This window comes from Gorilla gorilla, chromosome 3 (genome assembly GCF_029281585.2).
Source record: "Gorilla gorilla gorilla isolate KB3781 chromosome 3, NHGRI_mGorGor1-v2.1_pri, whole genome shotgun sequence".
Classification (NCBI taxonomy): domain Eukaryota; kingdom Metazoa; phylum Chordata; class Mammalia; order Primates; family Hominidae; genus Gorilla; species Gorilla gorilla.
Genome location: NC_073227.2, coordinates 69,503,350 through 69,521,584, shown reverse-complemented (window position 1 = coordinate 69,521,584; position 18,235 = coordinate 69,503,350). Strand labels below are relative to the sequence as shown.

Genomic DNA, 18,235 nt, shown 5'->3' with positions numbered 1-18,235 from the left:
TCTTGCCTGTTCTTGCAGGAAGGAAATTCATGGAGGTTAGTGGTTTTATTGTCATTATTTTTGTGAGCTTCCTAAGCTGTATTTTCATGTCCTCAACCAACAAATATGCACTGTGCTAGGTGCTATTCTGGGCACTGAAAATACCATGATGAGCAAGACTTAGAGGATCTCCATCCTTGGGCAGCTTCTATTCTAGAACTCTCCATAGACTGTTGCACTTTCTTCTCACCATTTACTTGAGACAACTATAATTACTATGCCACTTTTAAAGAAGAACATTAGACCAGCCTGGCCAACAAGGTGAAACCTCATCTCTACTAAAAATACAAAAACTAGCCAGGCATGGTGGGGTGTGCCTGTAACCCCAGCTATTCGGGAGGCTGAGGCAGGAGAATCACTTGAACCCAGGAGGCAGAGATTGCAGTGAGCTGAGATTGCTCCACTGCACTCCAGCCTGGAGCGAGCCTCCATCTCAAAAAAAAAAAAAAGAAAGAAAAAAAAAAAAGAAGAAGATTAAAGGGAAAAAACGAATTTTTCAATAAAGAATGAATGCTGGCCAGGTGCAGTGGCTCATGCCTGTAATCCCAGTACTTTGGGAGGCTGATGTGGGCAGATCACCTGAGGTGTACAGTTCGAGACCAGCCTGGCCAACATGGTGAAACCCCGTCTCTACTAAAAATTCAAAAATTAGCCGGGCGTCATGGTGGGGACCTGTAATCCCAGCTACTCTAGAGGCTGAGGCAGGAGAATTGCTTGAGCCCCGGTGACGGAGGTTGCAGTGAGCCGAGATGGCGCCACTGCACTCCAGCCTGGCCGACAGAGAGAGATTCTGTCTCAAAAAAAAAAAAAGAATGGATGCGAAACTGAGTATACAGAACAACTCTAACTGAGCAGATTCGGGACAGCACTACTTCTTTAACTCAATGGTAGTAGAAAGAAGAACTAGGCACTCATTTGTCACAGAGGATGTAGATAGGTACACGCTTTTCAAAAATATTTTGCAATCTCTTTCAATGTTTTAAATTTGTGTATCTTCTGACCAAGTAATGCCAATCTTATGCATTTGTCCTACAGAATGTGCACAAAGAAGGAAGGGCATGAGTACAAAGACATAAGTTTAGCCAGGCGTGGTGTCACATGTCTGTAGTCCCAGCTACTCCGGAGGCTGAGGTGGGATAATCGTTTTGAGTCCAGGAGTTCTGGGCTGTAGTGTGCTATCCCTATGGGTGTCCACACTAAGTTTGGCATCAATATGGTGACCTCCTGGGAGCAGGGGACCACCAGGTTGCCTAAGAAAGGGTGAACCGGCCCAGGTTGGAAACAGGGCAGGTCAAAATCCCGGTGCTGATGAGTAGCAGGATCTCGCCTGTGAACAGCTACTGCACTCCAGCCTGGGCAACATAGTGAGACCTATCTCTATTAAAAGAAAATTTTTCACTTTTTAAAAAATAAATAGGCCAGGTGTGGTGGCTCACACCTGTAATCACTACACTTTGGGAGGCCGAGGCAGGTGAATCACCTGAGGTCAGGAGTTCAAGACCAGCAAGGCCAACATGATGAAACCCCATCTCTACTAAAAATACAAAAAATTAGCTGGGCATCATGGCGCATGCCTGTAATCCCAGCTACTCAGGAGGCTGAGGCAGGAGAATCACTTGAACCCGGGAGCCGGAGGTTGCAGTGAGCTGAGATCGTGCCACTGCACTCCAGCCTGGGCAACACGAGCAAAACTTCACCTCAAAAAATAAATAAAAATTTATAAATAAATAAATAAAAATAAAAGACATAATTTCAGCATTAGCGATAGTGAAAAATGAGAAATAATGTAAGTGTCTATCAGGATGAGATTGAATAGACAAATTATGGTATGTCTATATAACAGAATACTATGCAAGTGTTTTCAATGATGTGGATCTATATGTATAGATTTGGAAAAACATCCATGAAATATTAAGTCAAAAGAGCAAACTGTTTTTGAAAAAAAAGGTATAGTTTTCTATAATACAGCCAACATTTCAAGTGTCCTAAGCACCTTACATGCATTATCTTAAGTAGATACTATTATCTTCCTCACTTTATAAATGAGGAAACTGAGTTAAGCAGTAATTTGGTCAGTGAATGCAGACATCTGGCTTTGAACCAGTGTGCTTAGTCACTTCACTATATCAAGGAAGTAATTAATTCCCCTTTTAGCTTAGGCTAGTTTGAGTTGGTATTTCCCACTTTCAATCAAGAGAATCCTAATAAATAATCCAGATATAGGTCAATAGAGACTGGATAAATTATGGCACAATAACAGTATACTGTGTAGCTGTTTAAAAGAAGAAACAGGCTGGGCACGGTGGCTCACGCCTGTTATCGCAGCACTTTGGGAGGCCAATGAGGCAGATCCCTTGAGGTCAGGAGTTCCAGACCAGCCTGGCCAACATGGTGAAACCCTGTCTCTACTAAAAATACAAAAATTAACCAGGTGTAGTGGTGGCATGCCTCCAATCCCAGCTACTCCAGAGGCTGAGGCAGGAGAATCGCTTGAACCCGGGAGGCAGAGGTTGCAGTGAGCAGAGATCATGCCATTGCACTCCAGCCTGGGCCACAGAGCAAGACTCAGTCTCAAAAAAATAATAATAAATTTTTTTAAAAAAGAAGAAACAATATATATCAACATGAAAACAAACCCAATATTTAAGAGTAAAAGCAAGTTTACAGGACTTGTGTGTGCACGTGTAATTTTGTATACACATGTACTTACAGAGAGAAAAAGACATTTCAAAACAGTTTTGGGTGCCTCTGGAGGCTAGGATGGGCAAGACTTTCACTCTATTTTTATATACTTCTGTATCTATTTTTTTCATTTATTTATTTATTTAATAGAGACGGGGTCTTCTGTGTTGCCCAGGCTGATCTCGAACTTCTGGCCTCAAGTGATCCTCTTGCCTCAGCCTCCCAAAGCGCTGGCATTACAGGGGTGAGCCCCTGCACCCGATCTGTATTTTTCAATTTTCCAAAAAGCATATATGACTTTTTTTTTTTTTTTCAAGATGGAGTCTTGCTCTGTCAACGCAGGCTGGATTGCAGTGGTGCGATCTCAGCTCACTGCAACCTCCACCTCCTGGGTTCAAGCGATTCTCCTGCCTCAGCCTCCCGAGTAGCTGGGGTTATAGGCACATGCCACCACGCCCAGCTAATTTTTGTATTTTTAGTAGAGACGAGGTTTCACCATATTGGCCAGACTGGTCTCGAACTCTTGACCTCGTGATCTGCCTGCCTTGGCCTTCCAAAGTGCTGGGATTACAGGCAAGAGCCACCATGCAGGCCCAGGCTCAGTTCTATCACCTTAGGCAAACATGTTTGCCTTTGTGGGCCTGTTTTCTCCTCTCTAGGAGGGGTGTCTGAAACAATAGTAGCACCTATTTCAGTGGCTTCTATATGCCAAGCACTATGCTAAACAGTTTCCTCATCATAGCTCCAGGAGCTAAACATCAACCCCATTTTCAGATACGAAAACTGAAACACAAGTGTTGGAATCAGAATGAACTCATATTTAGTTTACCCCCAAAAGCCATGTTCTCCCCACGATACCACTCTCCCAGCCACCTCTTGCCTCTTGTCTCACCATTTCCTGGTGCTAGAATGTACTTAAACCTAGGCCTTATGACTAAAATTCTCTACCTGGAAAATGCTATCATTCTAAATCCCTGGTCACTTATATTATTGTTATAAAATGTTTATGCTGTATCAAACTCTAAAACAGGGTGTCTCAACCTTAGCACTACTGACACTTGGATTGGAAAATTCCTTGCTGTTGGGGGCTGACCTATGCAATGTAGGATGTTTAGAAGCATCCCTAGGTAGCACCCCACACCTCAGCAGTCATACCAAACATGCCTCCAGACATACTGCCAAATGTCCCCTTGGGGAAAATCACCCTGGATTGAGAACCACTGCTCTGAAAGAAAGAAAAAGCCAAACTCCTGTATGAACTCAGAATGAAAACTGTATTGAAAGGAAATTTTGAATCTAATAAATATTTGTACCTTCATGATTCTTTAACTTTACGAGTTTGGGTTAACGCCAAGTATCTTACAATTATTGGCCATGTGCAGAACACTGTACCAACTACACATAAAGTAATTACCCGAGAATTAGGGAAAGAAGGAGTTAGGATAAATCTTGCCCTCTCAACAATAACTCCACTTCACACCTACAGAAATTCATCCACGCCTGAGAGGAACAGGGCCATGTGAGGCCGCTGATGATGAAGGAGTTAATATGCCAACCCAAAATATGCTGCCCTGGCATATTAACTATTTTGAGTTAAAAGCACTTGAAAAACAGCAGGTGCAAGAAGATCATTCTGACTTTCCTTCTGTTTCTTAAAAGCAGGAGATAAAATTCCCCTGTGAAAGATGTCCTCCCTATGCCAGAAGTAAAGTAACATTCTTATCATCAAGGACTGGGGGAAATTGGAAATTGAGGTCAAGGGAAATGTGTACAAACCAACCTTGTTAGACTAATGCTTATCCTCAGCCACTTCTCTACCCAATTAACTCAGCCCAAGCCCCTCTGCCATGTCACACTTTCATAATTCACTACTCTTTGTCTAATTCAGCATATAAGTGTTCAACTCTGTGTCTTTGAGCGTTTATTTATTTATTTATTTATTTTTGAGACAGAGTCTTGCTCTGTTGCCCAGGCTGGAGTGCAGTGGTGTGATTTCAGCTCACTGCAACCTCCGCCTCCTGGGTTCGAGCAATTGTCCTGCCTCAGCCTCCCGAGTAGCTGGGACTACAGGCATGTGCCACCACACCCAGCTAATTTTTGTATTTTTAGTAGAGACGAGGTTTCACCATGCTGGCCAGGATGGTCTCGATCTCTTGAGCTCATGATCCGCCCGCCTCAGCCTCCCAAAGTGCTGGGATTACAGGCGTGAGCCACCACGCCCCGCCGAGTGTTTATTTCTTTATGAAGGCTCCCATGCCAAGTGAAACTTGTATTAAATAAGTCTGTATGCTTTCCTCCTGTTGATCTGTCTTATGTCCATTTAATTCTCAGGCCCAGCTGAAAAACTCTTAAAGGATAGAGGTAAAACTCTGCCTCCTCTGGAATGAGAATGGTATTTTCAACAGAGAACAGTAGGAACTGAATTCAATGCTGATTTTATTTCAACTAAATAAAGCAATGCACAAGTCACCTGGGCAGTAAGCTTAACTCCAGGAGCAAAAGCCAAGAAACAAGGATTCTTTTTTTCTTTAAATTATCCATCACTACACATGGCTGTCTTCCACACCTGCTCTCAGAAAATGTGTGTTAACAAATCTCATGTAAAGAAACACAGGAAAAGAGAAAAAGGGGAAATGCAATTTATCTAGTCTGCCAGTGAAGGTGGTCTCTCCATCTTCTTTTCTGTAAACTGCTCCATCAGCAGGGTCCATTTCGAATGATTTTAATATTATGACCACCTTCCCTGCAAATTGAACAATCATAGAAATACATTTATTACCTACCATACTGAAACTGTCTCATTATTTGTGTTAAAAAGACCCATGTAGATAGATATATATTAGATTCCTTCCACAGCTACACTTATTTAATCATTTTTTAAGCTAAATCTAGGAAACAAAGAGGGTGAAAGTCCCCACTCTGCCATTTTTTTCCCTAACGCTAGGGCACAGGACACTAACCCCAAAGAATCACTCAGAGAGCTGGGCATGGTGGCTCATGCCTGTAATCCCAGCACTTTGGGAGGCCAAGGTGGGTGGATCACTGGAGGTCAGGGGTTTGAGACCAGCCTGGCCAACATGGTGAATCCCCATCTCTACTAAAAATACAAAACTTAGGCTGGGAGCAGTGGCTCACGCCTGTAATCCCAGCACTTTGGGGGGCCGAAGTGGGTGGATCACCTGATCACCTGAGGTCAGGGGTTTGAGACCAGCCTGACCAATATGGTAAAACCCCATCTCTAACAAAAATACAAAAATTAGCCAGGTGTGGTGGCACATGCCTGTAATCCCAGCTACTTGGAAGGCTGAGTCAGGAGAATCGCTTGAACCTGGGAGGCAGAGGTTGCAGTGAGTCGGGCGACAAGTGAGACTCAGTCTCAAAAAAAAAAAAAAGAATCAGAGAAGACCGACTAAGGTCAAATAATGAATCCCTGCTATATACAAAGCTGCATACCTGAAGGTGACAGTCACCTGGTCAGGTGTGCTACATGAAGCATATCAAGTATCATACACTCATTACTTAGCATTCTACTAAGCAGAGTCAGTAAGTCCCACTTCCCGACTACTAATACAGGGTGTGCAGACCACCTACACATGCCCCTTGAATTAAAAATAAAATTTAATACTCCACAGAGTTTAACTATTAAATAGATTCTTAATTTTAGGAAATTTCACATTTGTGGGCAATAACATAATTTGATTACCTGGCCTATAGTTGACTAATCACACATCTCATTGTTTAACTTGACCTGAAAAATGCACTGAGGATTTTGCATCTCTTTAAGCATCACCCTGAAAACTGAGAACTACCATATCACCTTTGATTCTTACATCCAAGAAAATTGTCACTACCTCCTAAGTAATCAAAATTCAACAAAAGAAATGAAGAGGTCAGGCGTGGTGGCTCACGCCTGTAATCCCAGCACTTTGGGAGGCCAAGGCGGGTGGATCACTTGAGGTCAGGAGTTCGAAACCAGCCTGACCAACATGGTGAAACCCTGTCTCTACTAAAATTAAAAATTAGCCAGGCGTGGTGGCAGGTGCCTGTAATCCCAGCTACTCCAGAGGCTGAGGCACAAGAATTGCTTCAACCCAGGAGGCAGAGGTTGCAGTGAACCAAGATTGCACCACTGCACTCCAACCTGGGTGACAGAGTGAGACTCTGTCAAAAAAAAAAAAAGAAGAAGAAGAAAAAAAAGAAATAAAGAAAACTTGGCTAGTCTACAGCTGTAAAATCATGTTACCTGATTTTCATGCACAGAGTACATTCATTGGCATAAGTGGACATGTCACTGCCACACACAGGGTTAAAGTGTCTGGGACATCCTGGTAATCTATACTGAGAGCAGTTTGGCTGGAAAAAAGAAAGAGAGAAATTCGAGAATGACTTGAGACACACTCATATAAAATAGTTCAGAGGAGAAAATGTCCCAGATCTCCCTAGATTTCCTAGAATCATTCAATAAAAATATTTTTATTTTCCAGAAAAATTTTTTCTTTTCTTTTTTTTTTTTTTTTTTGAGACAGAGTCTCACCCTGCAACCTCCACCTCCTGGGCTCAAGCGATTCTCCTGCCTCAGCCTCCCAAGTAGCTGGGATTACAGGCGCGCGCCTCCATGCCCAGCTAATTTTTGTATTTTTAGTAGAGACAGGGTTTCACCATGTTGGCCAAGCTGGTCTCGAACTTCTGACGTCATGATCCACCCGCCCTGGCCTCCCAAAGTGCTAGGATTACAGGCGTGAGCCACTGCGCCTGGTAAAAAAAAATTTTCTAATGCAAAAATCAGATACAATGTTGGTGTGATGGTTCAATACATATTATGTAAAAAAAGGATTTTGGCCGGGAGCAGTGGCTCACGCCTGTAATCCCAACACTTTGGGAGGCCAAGGTGGGCAGATCACCCGAGACTGGGAGTTCGAGACCAGTCTGACCAACATGGAGAAACCCTGTCTCTACTAAAAAATAAAAAATTAGCCGGGCATGGTGGCGCATGCCTGTAATCCCAGCTACTCGGGAGACTGAGGCAGGAGAATCGAATGAACCTGGGAGGCGGAGGATGTGGTGAGCCGAGATCACGCCATTGCACTCCAACCCTCCAACCTGAGCAACGAGAACGAAACTCCATCTCAAAAAAAAAAAAAAAAAGGACCTCAGAGGCTTCAATCTGGCTGATTTTTAAATGCAAGTCTAAGACATGCCACCACACCTACTTTTTTATTGTCTAGCTTCATAATTTGCACTTCACTAAAATCTCCATGTGGATGGTCTATTAAATTCCACCTTAATCCCTTGCCTTAATGCCAAGACAAAATCAGGAATCTAATCTTTCAATCTGAACTTTTAAGGCACTGACATTTAACCAAAAACATTAAAGAAAGCAGGAAATTGAGAACTGAAGCAAATTTGCGCCAAAGGAAAAATGTTCAAAACAGGTTCATCATCTATGGAGGCTCCAAATTTCATCCCACAAGATACTAACTACAGGAAGAGAGTTCAATCTGGGCAGACATTGCCCCAAAACTTCCTCTCCGCTCTCTGGAAGAGGGCCACTGCACATTTATTATTCCTTAATGTCATTTTAATTCTCATAGAAGAGCGGAGCGTGGTGGCTCATGCCTGTAATCCCAGCACTTTGGGAGGCTGAGGCAGGTGGATCACCTGAGGTCAGGAGTTCAAGACCAGCCTGGGTCAACATGGTGAAATCCCGTCTCTAGCAAAAATACAAAAATTAGCTGGGGGTGGCGGCGCATTCTTGTAATCCCAGCTACTCGAGAGGCTGAGACAGGAGAATCGTTTGAACCTGGGAGGCAGAGGTTGCAGTGAGCCGAGATTGCACCACTGCACTCCCGCCTAGAAAACAAGAGCGAAACTGTCTCAAAAAAATTACAAATTAAAATAAAAATAATTCTTCTAGAAGGATATGATAAAATTTTAAGCAATTCTCTGACCTTTATACTCTAGAGCAGGGGTTTCCCACCATCAGATCACAAACTGGTACTAGTCCATGGCCTGTTAGGAACTGGGCCTCCAGTTAGGAGGAGGGAAGTGGCTGGCCAGTGAGCATTATCAACTGAGCTCCGCCTCCTGTCAGGTCACCGATGGCATTAGATTCTCATAGGAGCACAAACCCTATTGTGACATGGGCACGTGAGGAATCTAGGTTGTGCACTCCTTATGAGACTTTTTTTTTTTTTTTTTGAGACAGAGTTTTGCTCTTGTTGCCCAAGCTGGAGTGCAATGGTGCCATTTCGGCTCACTGCAACTTCTGCCTCCCAGGTTCAAGCAATTCTCCTGCCTCAGCCTCCCTGGTATTTGGTATTACAGGCGCATGCCACCACGCCCAGCTAAATTTTTGTATTTTTAGGAGAAACGGGGTTTCACCATGTTAGCCAGGCTGGTCTCAAACTTCTGACCTCAGGTGATCTGCCCGCCTCAGCCTCCCAAAGTGCTGGGATTACAGGCATGAGCCACTGCACCTGGCCCTTTTTTTTTTTTGAGACAAAGTCTCACTCTGTCGCCCAGGCTGGAGTGCAGTGGCGTGATCTTGGCTCACTGCAACTTCCGCCTCCCGAGTTCAGGCGATTCTCCTGCCTCAGCCTCCCAGATGGGTAGGATTAAAGGCACCCACCACCATGCCCGGCTAATTTTTGTATTTTTAGTAGAGACTGGGTTTCACCATGTTGGCCAGGATGGTCTCAAACTCCTGACCTTGTGATCCGCCAGCCTCAGCCTCTCAAAGGGCTGGGATTACAGGCATGAGCTGCTGCACCCTGCCGAGACTCCTAACTAACGCCTGATGGTCTGAGTTTCATCCCAAACCATCTCTGCCCACCCCACCCCATTCCTCAGTCCATGGAAAAATTGTCTTCTACAAACTGGTCCCTGGTCCCAAAAAGGCTGGGGACCGCTGCTGTAAAGCTTTTTTCCTGAAAGGTTCTTATACCGTTTACTGGTATAATCACTCATTTACAGATGTTATGGGAGACATAAAGACAAAGAAAAGTTGGATCCTGCCTATAAGAAGCTTAGGATCGAATAAGGCAATCGAGAAATACACATGCTGGTCTTGAAGAAACGGTAAAATTTAATATAGAAGGATGGGAGAATGTCTACTGCAAGGAAATAAAATTGATCAAGCAAAGGCACAGTGGCAAGAGAAGTGGTTGGCATTGGAGTTAACAGTTTAAAGGAACCTCCAAAACTCTTTTATGATTTTTTTTTAAAAAAAAGAGGTGGCCGGGCACGGTGGCTCATGCCTGTAATCTCAGCACTTTGGGAGGCCGAGGCAGGTGGATCACGAGGTCAGGAAATCGAGACCATCCTGGCTAACACGATGAAACCCCGTCTCTACTAAAAATACAAAAAATGAGCCAGACATGGTGGTGGGCGCCTGTAGTCCCAGCTACTCGGGAGGCTGAGGCAGGAGAATGGCATGAACCCAGGAGGCACAGCTGGCAGTGAGCCGAGATCATGCCACTGCATTCTAGCCTGGGTGACAGAGCAAGACTCCGTCTCAAAAAAAAAAAAAACAAACAAACAAAGGCTGAGGCAGGAGAATCACACAGGAGGCAGAGGTTGCAGTGAGCCAAGATCACTCCATTGCACTCCAGCCTAGGGGACAAGGGTGAAACTCTGTCTCAAAAAAACAACAAACAAACAACAAACAAACAAACAAAAAACACAGCACTCAACGAACCAGGAACAGAAGAGAACTTCCTCAACCTTATAAAAGGCATCCATAGAAAAAACAAAAACAATAATAAAATAAAATAAAAGGCATCCATGAATAACCTAAGCAAACATTCTACTCAATGGTAAAGGACTCAATGCTTTTCCCTAAAATCAGAAAAAAAACACAAGAATGTCCACTTTCACCTCTTCTATTCAACACTATACCGAAGTTTCTTGCCAGGACAATTACCCAAGAAAAATAAATAAAATGCACCTAGATTGGAAAGGAAGAAGTAAAACTATCTCTATTCAAAGATGACAGAGGGGCTCATGCCTGTAATCCCAACACTTTTGGAGGCCAAGGCGGGCAGATCACTGGAGGCCAGGAGTTCGAGATCAGCCTGGCCAACATGGTGAAACCCTGCCTCTACTAAAAATGCAAAAATTAGCCAGGCATGGTGGCAGGCACCTGTAATCCCAGCTACTTGAGAAGCTGAGGCAGGAGAATCGCTTGAACCTGGGAAGCGGAGGTTGTAGTGAGCTGAGATTGTACCACTGCCCTCCAACCTGGCGGAAGAGTAAGACTGTGTCTCAAAAAACAAACAAACAAACAACAAAGATGACACAATCTTGTTATATAGAAATTCCTAAGAAATTCTCACACACACACACACACACACACACACACAACTATTATTACTAATAAACAAGGCCAGGTATGGTGGCTAATTCCTGTAATTCCAGTACTTTGGGAGGCTGAGGTAGGAGGATGACTTGAGGCCAGGAGTTCAAGACATGCCTGGGCAACATAGCAAGACCCCATCTCTACAAACAATTAAAAATTAGCCATGTGTGGTGACCTGTGTGTGTAGTCCTAGCTTCTCAGGAGGATGAGGCAGAAGGATCACTGGAGCCCAGGAGTTCAAGGTTATATTAAGTTATGATCATGCTATTGTACTCTAGCATGAGCCACAGAACAAGACTCAGTCTTGGAAAAAAGAAAAAGGACTAATAAACCAGTTCAACAAGGTTGAAAGATACAAGATCAATATATAAAACTCAATTTTATTTCTATACACTAACAATGAAAAATCTGAAAATAAAACTAAGAAAACAATTCCACTTACAATAGCATCAAAAAGAATAAAACATCTCTAGGGCCAGGCGTGGTGGCTCACACCCTTAATCCCAGCACTTTGGGAGTGCTGGGATCAGCCTGGCCAACATGGTGAAACCTTGTCTCTACTAAAAAAATATAGGCCGGGCACAGTGGCTCACACCTGTAATCCTAGCACTTTGGGAGGCCGAGGTGGGCGGATCACTTGAGGTCAGGAATTCAAGACCAGCCTGGCCAACCTGGTGAAACCCCGTCTCTACTAAAAATAGAAAAATTAGCTGGGCGTGGTGGTGGGTGCCTGTGATCCCAACTACTCGGGAGGCTGAGGCAGGAGAATCACTTGAACCCTAGAGGTGGAGGTTGCAGTGAGCCGAGATCACACCATTATACTCCAGCCTGGGTGACAGAGTAAGACTCCATCTCAAAATAAATAAATAAAATATATATTTTATATCTATATATAAATATATATACATATATACACGAAAAAAAATTAGCTGGGCATGGTGGCGGGAGCCTGTAATCCAGCTACTTGGGAGGCTGAGTCAGGAGAATCACTTGAACCTGTGAGGCGGAGGCTGCAGTGAGTCAAGATGGCTCCACTTCACTCCAGCCTGGATAACAGAGTGAGACACTGTCTCAAAAAAAAAAAAAAAAAAAAGAATAAAACATCTAGAAAGACCAGGTGCGGCGGCTCACGCCTATAATCCCAGCACTTGGGGAGGCTGAGCCGGGCAGATCACGAGGTCAGGAGTTCGAGACCAGCCTGACCAACATGGTAAAACCCCATCTCTACTAAAAATACAAAAATTAGCTGGGCATGGTGGCACACACTTGTAATCCCAGCTACTCAGGAGGCTTAGGCAGGAGAACTGCTTGAACCCAGGAGGCAGAGGTTGCAGTGAGCCGAGATCATGCCATTGCACTCCAGCCTGAGCGATAGAGCGAGACTCCATCTCAAAAAACAAAAACAAAAACATTAGGAATAAATATTTACAAAGTGTAAGACATGTATACTGAAAACTACAAAGCATTGTTGAAAGAAATTAAAGGCCTAAATACACAGAAAGACATCCCATGTTCATGGATCATAAGACTTAACACTTTTAAGATGGCAATACTCTCCAAATAGATATACAGGTTCGATGGAATCCCCAACAAAATCTTAGCTATCTTTTTTTGCAGCAGAAACTGACAAATTGATCTTAAAATTCAGATGGAAATATAAGGGACTCCAAATAGCCAAAACAGTCTTGACTAAGAAAAAAAAGGTTGGAGGATTCACATTTCCTCATTTTGAAACTTACTATAAAACTACAGTAATCAGGCCGGGTGCGGTGGTTCACGCTTGTAAACCCAGCACTTTGGGAGGCCAAGGTGGGCAGATGACCTGAGGTCAGGAGTTTGAGACCAGCATAGCCAACACGGTGAAACCCTACCTCTACTAAAGATATAGAAATTAGCCGAGCATGGCAGTGCACGCCTGTAATCCCAGCTACTTGGGAGGCTGAGGCAGGAGAATCGCTTGAGCTCAGCAGATGGAGGTTGCAGTGAGCCAAAATCGTGCCACTGCACTCCACCCTGGCAACAACAGTGAAACTCCATCTCAAAAAAAAAAAAAAGTGTGGCACTAAGGATAGAGGAGGATAAACTATGAGAAAGCACCAGAAGGTACAGGTAGAAAAGTAGGCTGTGTCGATGAGGTTAGACTTTCTCTGTGGGCAATGAGAAGTCCTTGAAGATTTTGCACAGAGACATGCTACATTCAGTTGAGGTTTCAGAGACTAATTGAAGCAGCAGTGTGTAGCAGGAACTGGAAAGTCAAGATACCAAAAGGATGGGGAAAACCCATTGAAAAGCCACTATGCTAATCTAGGTAAGAGATAATGGGGGCCCTAAATTAGAGCAGTGGCAATGGAAATAAGGAAGAAAAACCAAAGATCGATCTCTCTGTCTCTCTCCCTTTTTTCTTAAGACTGGTCAAGTGAAGCAGTGGAATGGAAAAGGAACAGAGAAATCTGTGGTTGTGATCAATTAGTTGTGAACACCACTGCACAAAAACCAGCCAAACCAAAGATCTCTTGTGTGAGTCATCCTTTTAACAATCTTGTCAAAAGACAGCAGGTCCAGGCCGGGAGCGGTGGCTCATGCCTGCAATCCCAGCACTTTGGAAGGCCAAGGTGGGGGGATCCTGTGAGGTCAGGAGTTCGAGACCAGCCTGGCCAACATGGTGAAACACTGTCTCTACTAAAAATACAAAAAAATTAGCCAGGCGTGGTGGCACATGCCTGTAGTCTCAGCTACTCGGGAGGCTGAGGCAGAAGAATCACTTGAACCTGGGAGGCAGAGGTTGCAGTGAGCAGAGATCTCGCCACTGCACCCCAGCCTGGATGACAAAGCAAGACTCTGTCTCAAAAAAAAAAAAAAAAGACAGCAGGTCCTGCAGCACTTGCCTTGTCTCCTGAGCGTGAGTGCCTTCTTAAATTCTACATGTAGGAACTCATTCACTTTACCCTAATCCCAGCCTTGAAACGAAGGTACCATAACTCCCATTTTCTAAAAGAAAATCAAACCCAAGCAAACTGAATCACTGACTAAAAGTGTTATTGGGCATCCGTGAGATGCTGAAGACTGAGCAACAAATAGCAAATAAGACATTATACCTGACAACATGCATACAGTTTCCTGGAGGACACAGGCAAACAGGCAATTACAATCTAATGCTGTGACAGGGTAGAGAAAAGCACTGGATCTGGAGTCAGACTGCCTGGATGAGAAGCATAGCTCCACCACTTCCATGTGACCTTGGCCAAGGGGATAATAATGAAATAATGATCCCTACCTCACAGTACTGTAAAAGATGAAATTAGTTATTATATATGAAGCATTTAGAACACTGGTGTGGCACGTAGGTATCTAAGTATTTATTATTATGATGGTGATGATGATGCAGTATAGGTAAGCACAGAGAAAGTGTGTGTGTATATATATCTACATCTCTACTTTAGAGGAAGGGAATCGCGTGGGAAGCCTTCCTGGAAGAAGTCTACTCTGAGCTGAATGCTCAAAGTTAACCTGCTGAAGTCAATATCCTCACATGTCAAATAATGTCTATCTTACAACATCATTGTGAGAATTGAGAGACCAAATATACAGACAATGACTAGTCCTTATATAAAACAGAACTGTGACCCACAACCTGCAGCATCCTGTCCAGGAACCCAAACCATTATTTAGAATAACCAGGCCAGGAGGCCAGCCAGCTATAAGCCAGACTTGAAGGAAATCAGACTGCTATCTCTAGTGACAGTCCAGGAAGCCAAACAATAACCCCTTTAACAATCAGCCCAAAATGGCTAGGACTTTTTTTTCTTTTTTTTTTTTTTTGAGATGAAGTCTCACTCTGTTGTCCGGGCTGGAGTGCAGGGGCATGAACTCAGCTCACTGCAACCTTTGCCTCCCAGGTTCAAGCGATTCTCCTGCCTCAGCCTCCCCAGTAGCTGGGATTACAGGCACATGCCATGATGCCTGGCTAATTTTTTGTATTTTTAGTACAGACGGGGTTTCACCATGTTAGCCAGGATGGTCTTGATTTCCTGACCTCGTGATCTGCCCACCTCGGCCTCCCAAAGTACTGGGATTACAGGCATGAGTCACTGCGCCCGGCCGCAAAATGGTTAGGATTTGATTACTAACTGACAGCTTCCATAATTTCTGTCCTTGATTCCAACTTAGGACAACCAGAGAAAACCAAATACACACCCCTAACCCATACCATAGAATGTTGTGCTTCTAGTTAGCTCACCTACAGCTTCCCTGTGCCAACAGCCTCCAATCAGGCCATACCTGAAGCCATTCCTTTTTTCCGCTATAGTTTTCCCACTCCTCTCTTTGACTCAAGTCCCTATTCAAATGCAAGTGACAGTGGCTGACTCTCTTGCTATAACAAGCCCTGAAAAACATAGCCTTTGCTTGTTCTCATTTGGCTGGTCTCCATTTACATCCTCAGAATTTAATTTGATAAAGTACATAAAATATCTAGTACAAGGTATAACTTTTTCTAAGGACCTTTTGAATCTTTAAAGGAAATATTAACACAAAGACTGAGCTGTTTTCAACTAAAACTTACACTTTTATCTGAATCAAAAGGCCTGCCTGACAACCTGGTTTTAAACGCAGTCCTCAATGGTTTCAAAAGTGGCAGGTCAGACCTGAAAGCCAGCCTCCCTCCCAAACGGTTTTGGGCTTCACTGTATTAGTAGAAACAGTAGAAGTGGTTTCCTACTTACCGTTCTATATTTTGAAAACAGACCAAATTGAGGGATCAGAGAGGCTGTAAGAAGAAAGCATAGACATTTTACAGTATAGGATCAAGGTAAGGTATTGTTCATGAGGATTTTTTTTTTTTTTTAATGAAGTCTTGCTATGTTGCCCAGGCTGGTCTTGACCTCCCGGGCTTAAGCGATCTTCCTGCCTAGGCCTCCCAAAGTGCTGGAATTTGAGGCGTTAGCCACCACATCCAGCTTCATAAGGATGTTTTAAAATCCAGTTTGGGATTTATCCAGGCCACATCTTCTATTTTCCCCTCTAATGCCTACCTTCTTTAAACTGCCCCCATCCCACTTCCCCCAGAAAGGATATTCAGTTTTTTATGGCACCTCTCCCCAAAAGCACATAGAAATAACATTTGGTTCTGTTCCCACTAGGGTTGGTTGAGAAAGGACTTTGAAGCTATGGAATAAAAGTCGCGCTAGCGCACTGCAGCTTCAATTCCTGGTCTCAAGCGAGCCTCCCACCTCAACCTCCGGAGTAACTGGGACTACCGGCCCAAGCCACTACACCTGGCCAAGGAAGTAACCCTTAATTAATAGTTCATGATGTTATTTTCCTTTGCAACTCGGGGTCACAAATACAAAGTTTAATACAAGATGTGAGCATTTTAACTCCATTTTAAGAGAAGTGTCCAGTGTGGTTGGACTAAAGCCCCTTTCTCGTAAGCATCCACAATTCCTCATTCCTGCACATCTCCTCCCGTGGGACCATACATAAAAACTCAACTCCTCATCTTGGGCACCTGAAAATCTACTTTAACAGAGAAAGCGCTCTAGATGGCACGTGTCCTTAGAGCTGGGAGCGAAGCCCAAGCAAGAACTAAAGAGGGTGGCTGACTCCACAAAGCCACCCCCACAACCCCTAGTTCGCGTTCCTCCACCTGGCAGGTCCTCTGGGGAACCGCCAGTAACGGGCGCGCGGGTACCGTCGCCGAGGCCGCCCGGAGCCGGGCAGGGTCCGCCGCCGGCCTGACTCCCAATCCCGCTTTTCTCCGGAGGTCCCCGCTCGCCAGGACCGCTCCGAGCGCTACCTGCGAAGGTAACTGCCAGGAGCAGCAGCGCCAAGCGCAGCACCGCCAGCGCCATCCTCCTCCCGCGCCGGCTGTCTAGCCCCTGCGGTCTGTTACCTCCGCCACTCGCAGGGAGCGCTCGTGCGACGGGGCGCGGGGAGGGCGGGGGAAGGGGCGGGGCGAGAGTGGGAGGAAAAGCAGCGGTAGGTGGCGAGGGAAGAGGGGCGGCGGGAAGAGGAGCGGCGGGAAGAGGAGCCGTGAAGGATCGGGGGAGAACCGGGAAGGGCTGGGAAGGAGAAAGGTAGAAGGACGGGGGAGGGGGCCATGGGGAAGGAGGGGCGAGGGAGATAGAGGAAGGGGCAGTTGTTCCCCGACACCTTCCCCTCCCCCCGAGGAGACGAAGGGGAAGACCTCTCCCTCCGACATACAAGAACCTGTGAGAGTCCTAGGGGGACCCTCGTGGAGCTCTTGGGAGCTCTGTCAATCAACACCTATTTCTTAAGCATGTACTAAGTCCCAGATAGTGTTTCGTTGCTGAAGACACAGCCCTGACCTCGACAAAGGAGGTCCTTGCTCTCAGGAAGCGTTCTGCCTTTCCCTCTTTTAATATATTTTTTAACTATTTGAGTTGACACATAATGATTGTACATATTTATGGGGGTACATAGTGATATTTGGATACATACAATGTGTAGTGATCAAAATAGGATAATTAGCATATTCATCACCTCAAACATTTATCATTACTTTGTGTTGAGAACATTCAAAATCCTCTCATCTAGCTACTTGAAAATACATAATAAATTATTATTATTATTATTATTTAAATTTCAGACAGGGTCTCGCTCTTTTACCCAGGCTGGAGTGCAGTGGCACGATCTCAGCTCACTGCAACCTCCACCTCCCAGGTTCCAGTGATCCTCCCACCTCAGCCTCCCTCCCAAGTAGCTGGGACCACAGATATATGCCACCATGCCAAGCTAATTTTTGCATTTTTTGTAGAGAGGGGTTCTCACCATGTTGCCCAGGCTACTCTCAAACTCCTGGGCTCAAGCAATCCGCCCATCTTGGCCTCCCAAAGTGCTGGGATTACAGGCTTGAGCCACCGTGCTCGACCTTTATAATATATTATTGTTAATTGTCGGCACCCTACAATGCTATGAAACACTAGCACTTATCCTTTCTACCTAGCTGTAATTTTGTATACTTTAACCAACCTCTCCCTATCCCCCTATCCTTCCCAGCCTCTAGTAACTACTGTTCTACTCATTACTTCTGTGAGAAATAATTTTTGCCAAAGAGGCTGAGCAAGTTAGTGCATTAAGGCCAGGCGTGGTGGCTCACGCCTCTAATCCCAGCACTTTGGGAGGCTGAGCCTGGTGGAT

At 44.7% G+C, this 18,235-nt stretch overlaps 1 protein-coding gene across 5 annotated transcripts; it reads right to left on the bottom strand.

Moving 5' to 3' along the window:
- Nucleotides 1–5,140: 5,140 nt before the first annotated feature.
- SPINK2 (serine peptidase inhibitor Kazal type 2) lies at nucleotides 5,141–17,134 on the bottom strand. 5 transcript variants are annotated; one of them, XM_004038706.3, is made up of 4 exons: nucleotides 16,872–17,134; nucleotides 15,799–15,842; nucleotides 6,965–7,074; nucleotides 5,141–5,464 (listed from the first exon to the last, which is right to left on the bottom strand). In XM_004038706.3, the coding sequence occupies exons 1-4, from the start codon at nucleotides 16,924–16,926 to the stop codon at nucleotides 5,419–5,421; spliced, it is 255 nt and encodes an 84-aa protein (XP_004038754.1). In that variant the 5' UTR covers nucleotides 16,927–17,134; the 3' UTR covers nucleotides 5,141–5,418. The 5 variants fall into 5 exon arrangements, with proteins under 5 accessions (XP_004038754.1, XP_055241000.1, XP_004038755.1 ...); XM_055385025.2 differs by having other exon boundaries at nucleotides 16,722–17,008; XM_004038707.3 differs by having other exon boundaries at nucleotides 16,767–17,008.
- Nucleotides 17,135–18,235: the final 1,101 nt, after the last annotated feature.